This window comes from Petaurus breviceps, unplaced genomic scaffold (genome assembly GCF_028583685.1).
Source record: "Petaurus breviceps papuanus isolate PSGF00001 unplaced genomic scaffold, PetGlider_PUasm1.0 330, whole genome shotgun sequence".
In the NCBI taxonomy this organism is placed as follows: domain Eukaryota; kingdom Metazoa; phylum Chordata; class Mammalia; order Diprotodontia; family Petauridae; genus Petaurus; species Petaurus breviceps.
In genome coordinates this window covers 102,620-108,619 of record NW_027186096.1, presented here as the reverse complement: position 1 = coordinate 108,619, position 6,000 = coordinate 102,620, and the positions used below count along the sequence as shown (strand labels likewise).

The following is a 6,000-nucleotide window of genomic DNA, read 5'->3' as shown; positions in this document are numbered from 1 at the left end:
TGTGTGTGTGTGTGTGTGTGTGTGTGTGTGTGTGTGTGTGTGTGTGTGAAGTGTCTGAGGCCGGATCCAAACTCAGGTCCTTCAGACTCAGGGGCCGGCACTCTACTCGCTGCACCACCCAGCCACCCCATAGAAAAATCTTAATACTGGTGAAGGTAAGGTATCTCATTAGTTTGTAATGTCATTTTATCAGAAATATGTGCTAGTGTGTCAGTTTGTAGGCTAACCTTTTTCAAAATCACTTGGCAGCTGCTAATGAATATTTTCACTATTTACTTAAGTTACTGTCTATAACTATTCATTCAACCAATGTTTACTGGGCATCTACTGTGTGCAAGACACTAATATCATTAGTTTTAGTTTTATCATAAATGTATTGATTAAGTGTGTTTGCATAGTAGTGAAATATGTTCTGTGTGTGAAAATTCTTAAATCACAAGAACATCAACAAGTAAAATATAATAACCTTAATTTTTTAAAAAATATGTTCCTATGTATTCTTCATGGAGTACTGAAGTTTGCTCACTAGATAAGCCCTGGCTGTAAAGAAATATCTGATGCTACATTAGTTATTATTAATGTAGCCCCTTTGGGATTACACCAGCCATATTATAATCCAAATATATATGGAATCATTATCAATCAAATTATCAAAACATTTTCTGAGTTAGTTGAGCTAAGAGCAAATAAGAAATGAGTTGATACATTAAATAAAACTAATTTATAATTTTTTTTAATTTCATGAGATTAGGAGAGATAAGTATATGCTAAGGTACAACTGAATAATGAAGGCATCTACTTCCAGTATTTGTTCTAAGCATTTTTTTTTATTTTGGATTTTGGTTGTATGGTTTCCAGTTCCTATTACAGCATGTTTCATTTGTTATGGCAGTACTTTTTTGTCACTGTTGTCTTCATCAGGATCATTCCTCAGGGCGGCTAGGTGGCTCAGTGAATAGAGCACCGGCCCTGGAGTCAGGAGGACCTGAGTTCAGGTCCAGCCTTAGACACTTGACACGCTTACTAGCCATCTGACTTTGGGCAAGTCACTTAACCCCAATTGCCCACCAAAAAAAAAAAACCACGATCATTCCTCTTTCTCTACCAGCATTATGTATACAGTTATATTCATCAGATAAGTCTTTTTTTCATAACAGAAGCATGCTTATTCCAGTTCTTTTATCAGTGGATTTTTTAATAATTGAATTTTTAAATACAATTTCTCAAGTTATTTTTTTTTTACTTTTGGGGTTATACATTTTTCTAGAAGAGACTGACAGCTGACATTGAGTAACTTTTTAAAGTAATCAGAATTTAAGTTTTATATAAATTCAGTTCTATGAGTTAATTTTGTAATTTAATTTCAAACCAATAAAAAGCTTTCCTTGTGTTCTTTTTAAAAACTGAGTACTTTGTTTAATATAGGCAATAGTTCATTTTAGTACAACCAACAAAGTTTTAGACTAAAATACACAGGTTCCCCCATTGAGGAAAAAGTATTATGCAGTGAACAATAATTAATTTCCATGATAATTAATCTGAAACACTGAAAGATCCTGAAATGGCTTCTGAACCGTTAAGGAAAGATTATATGAAGTATAATTTGTGTTTAATGGATTTTTGAATAATTAGAATATAATAAAGTCCATTTTTGGTTTACAAGGTAATTTGATGTTAATTAGAATTTGTAATTATGTAAATCCTCTACTTCCTGACCATTTTGTGATGAGTAACAGTTGACCACATATCATTGTTCCAGCATTCTAGGTTATAGCTTATTTCCTTTAAACGTCTTTGAAGTTTCCTTCCAGCCATTCTTATACAAGGAGAATACCATCACAGTTGTTTTCAAAAATGAGTTCTTGACAAAGGCCTGTTCCTTGTTATGACAGCCAAGTGTGATACCTACTGTTGTGGACAGGAAATATTGACTCCCTTTGAAATATGTGTGCTTGCCTTAAATCTTACTGCTAATTTTCACCAGAGAAGAGATGGTTTTTTAAAAAGTTGACAGTGTCGTTTCTCCTTCGTTTTCTTTCAATGTCTAGTTTTTATGTATTCTATTTCATTCTATAATTTCTTTCGGAGTCATTTTTACTTCTATGCGTTTCTATTGCAAGTGTGGTGAATGAAAATTCCAAGAGACAAGAGTTTCTAGGTAATTAACAGTTTGTTCATTAGGCTAGCCAGTAAGCAATAATATCAGTTGATAGTCAACAGTTTCTCTCAGTAACCAGAGACACCAAGGGAGACTCTGTGTGTTCCTTCTGATAGGGAACTCCTCTGACAAGTGAAACTTGACCCTGATTGGTGGACAGTCAATGAGGAGGTAGGTTTAAAGTCTTCGCTTCTTCTTCTGAGGATGTGTTTTCATCTTGAGTCTCAGAAGTCTTCAGCAATCTGGAAAAGGGAAACCATTTCTATCTGGACCTCTCTGACTACTTTTCTCCTTCATTGGCAGGGTTGCCCTGAACTCTAATGGAGGGGATCAAGGGCAAGTAAATATGTTCCAGGACTGTGGCTAGCTTTTGTTTACAGGGTAACAAAAAGTAAGTGCCTCTGCATGATCTCCGTCCAGGTCTATGCCTTGGGGCTGGGAGAAGATTATGTTATTCAATTACACCCATCAGAGACTGACTGACCTTTTCAGAAGTAGAGTCTTAACAAAAATCAAAGGAAAAGGATGGATCACAAATTAATAATGAGTTATTAACAAAGTAGTGAAATATTAATTTCTCTCACAAATCATTCTTTATTTTTTTCAAAAGGCAACAGCACTTCAAGCACATCTTGTTCCTCTCATACATTCTTTTTGGCCTTGGTTTCTGCTGGATGATTCATTGATGAAGGTGGCCCTGCAGCTGCTTTGTGTCTATACTGCAAATTATCCAGCTGGTAAATATATTTATTAACTTCATACTATATGCCAGTCACTCTCTTAAGTGCTAGATATACAAATAGTCCCTGCCTTCAAGAAGCTTATAATTGAATGGGGGAAGACAACACACAAAAGTCTGAAAGGCAAAGTGGGGAGAGAGGAAAGCTCCCAACTTGGGGTGGGGTAGGGGGCATAGTAGAGAATTTAGAGAAGTTCCAAAGTATTGGAGCCAGGTGAGAAATGAAGAGATGTATAAGTTTAGCTCCCTCTTTAAATGGAGGTTTTGTAGTTCATGGTTCTACCATCTAGTAAAAGGGGAGAGGATAATATATATATACACACATATACATACATACACACATATGCATGTTGTATATATATACAATATATGTGCATGTGTATTGTATACACACATATCATATGTTATAATAATGACATTTTTCTCTATATAATTCACTGGTATACTAATTTGCAAAATGCTGTAATAAGATGAAAGAATTTCATTTTCTTAATTGTCTTATTAAAAATAATGTATGGGGTGGCTAGGGGGCGCAGTGAATAGAGCACCGGCCCTGGAGTCAGGAGAACCTGAGTTCAAATCTGGCCTCAGACACTTAACACAAAAAAACTAGCCGTGTGACCTTGGGCAAGTCAAGTCACAACCCCAGTTGCCCTCCATAAAGCAAAAAAATAAAATAAAAATAATGTATTCAATGATATAAATATTACATCATATAGGATTTACTTTATCTGTCTCACTGGTACCTACCTGCTTTTGAGTGAGAATAATTTATCTTTTCCCAGTGCCTTCCTGACTCTTTTTTTTCCAATTCCTTCACTTTAAAGAAAAGTTTTTGTTTATTTTGTAAAGTACTTTCTAATTACATATAACACTTTTTTAACATTAATTTTAAAAAAATTTTGAGTTCCAACCTCCCACCACTGCTCTCCCATTCTTGAGAAGGCAAGCAATATGATATCAGTGATACATGTGAAGTCATGTAAAACATATTTCCATTTTAGCCATGTTGCAAAAAAAAAAAAAAACATACTCAAGAATGAAAAGAATAAAGAGGGTAAATGATACGCTTTAATCTGCTTGGTTCATCGGTTCTTTCTCAAGAAATGGATAGCATTTTTCATCATGGGTTCTTTAGAATTACCTTGGATCATTTTTCTAATCAGAGTGACTGAGTCTTTCACCGTTGATCACCCCTACGATATTGGTGTTACTATGTATGATGTTCTCCTGGTTATGCACAATTTACTTTGCATCAATTTGTATTGATGCACAATTGCATCGTCTTCCTGGGTTTTTCTGAAACTATCCTGCTTGTCTTTTTCTTATAGCACAATAATACTTTATCACAATCATGTTCCATAACTTGTTTAGCCATTCCCCAATTTATAGATATCCCTTCAGTTCCAGTTCTTGGCTATCACAAAAATTGCTGCTATAAATATTTTTGTACAAAGAGGTCCTTTTATCTTTTCTTTGATCTCTTGGAGATACAGACCTAGTAGTGATATTACAGTTTTATAGCCCCTTAGTCACAGTTCCAAATTGTTCTCTAGAATGGTTAGACTAGTTTCAACTCCACCAACAGAATATTAGTGTTTCTACATCCCCTCCAGCATTTGTCATTTTCATTTATTCTCATGTTAGTAATCTGATGGGTGCGAAATGGTACCTCAGAGTTGTTTTAATTTGCGTTTCTCTAATCAATAGTGATTTAGAGCATTTTTTCATGTGACTGTTGATAGCTTTGATTTCTTCTTTTGAAAACTACTTGTTTTCAAACACTACTTGTTTTGACTATTTAGCAATTGGAGAATGGCCAATTCTACCTTTAAGAAAAAGGGATTGAATGCTTTCCCAATATATCATGAATCCTCTGTAATTTGTTATTAAATACTTTTGCTCTGGTTCTTATGTGGGTGCTTAGAGATATGCTTTTTGAGGTACAGTGGTAAAAGTTGTAAGCTAGCAATCGTGTTTTCTTCTATCTATTAAATCAAGAGGTTATTTACTGTGTGTTTTATATGGTTCCAGGACTCAGCTGAGTATTATGAGGGATAAAAAGGAAGAAGGAACCATGGTTCCTTCCCCTCAGTTATCAAGCCATCTCTTTAGGACAGATCACAGTATACTAGATTAATAAAAGAAGCTTTCTTGGAGGAGTCAGGACTTGAGCTGGGCATAGAAGGAAGAATAGTTAAGACAGATGGAAGGTAAGGGATAAATTCTAGGAATAGGAAATAGCATGAGTAAAGATAGGAAATCAGAATGAGTATGTACATGGGAAGAGTGAAAATACCAGACTCAGTGGAGGATAGAATCTGTGTTTGGCAGCTTTAGGATTAAGGACCATAAATAGAACCCATAGTGGTTAAGTAATTTGCCAAGGACACACTAATAGTAAATGGTAAAACAGATAATCTAACCCAAGTTCAGCACTTGGGTATTGAAGTCCTTCTCTGAGTTGTCCTAACAGTATATTAAATTAAAAATGTTTAAAGTGGAAATTCTCATCCCCACAGTGCCACTTACTCTAACTTTTCTATTTCTGTGGATCGTCTTGTTATCTTCTTAATCACCCTGGTTTATTACCATTGAGTCACTTTAGGCTTTTGTCTTCTCTTCACCCATAAGTCTCATCAATTTTACCTCAACTATACCTCTTATTACTGGCCCTTCTTTGCCATTCTCACTGCAGATACCTTAGTTCAAGCTTTAATTGCCTATCACCCTGGAATATTGTAGCAACCCATTAACTGTTATACCTTCCTCCTAAAGTCTATCCCCTTTTCAACTGTTCCTTCACATCTTTGATCAAATATTCTTCCAAATGAACTGCTCTTATCATAGAATACAAATCCTTCATTTAAAATAGTTCCCCATTCTCTACTGTATTAAAAATAAATCCCTTGCCTTGAGGGTGAAGTCAAGATGGCGGAGTAGAAGCAGGTCCTCCCCACGGCTCCGGCTTCCACCTTCCCCAATTCATGTAAAAGGGGACTCTGAACAAACTTTGGAGCTACAGAACCCACAAAATGACACAGAGAAGCTAATCTCCTGCTGAGGACAGCCCAGCAGGCCAGCAGGAATCGGCTAGCTCAGC

The 6,000-nt window shown here is 35.6% G+C and overlaps 1 protein-coding gene across 4 annotated transcripts in view; it reads left to right on the top strand.

Annotated features, from left to right (window-relative positions):
• Nucleotides 1-6,000, top strand: part of RTTN (rotatin) — a 180,690-nt gene that overhangs the window by 158,380 nt on the left and 16,310 nt on the right. For 3 of the 4 annotated variants that reach the window (XM_069096895.1, XM_069096892.1, XM_069096891.1), the window contains one exon: nt 2,769-2,895. In XM_069096895.1, the coding sequence (XP_068952996.1) occupies nt 2,769-2,895 (127 nt within the window). Of the gene's footprint in view, nt 1-2,768; nt 2,896-6,000 lie in introns of those variants that run through there. The other variant, XR_011169992.1, reaches the window with a different exon arrangement.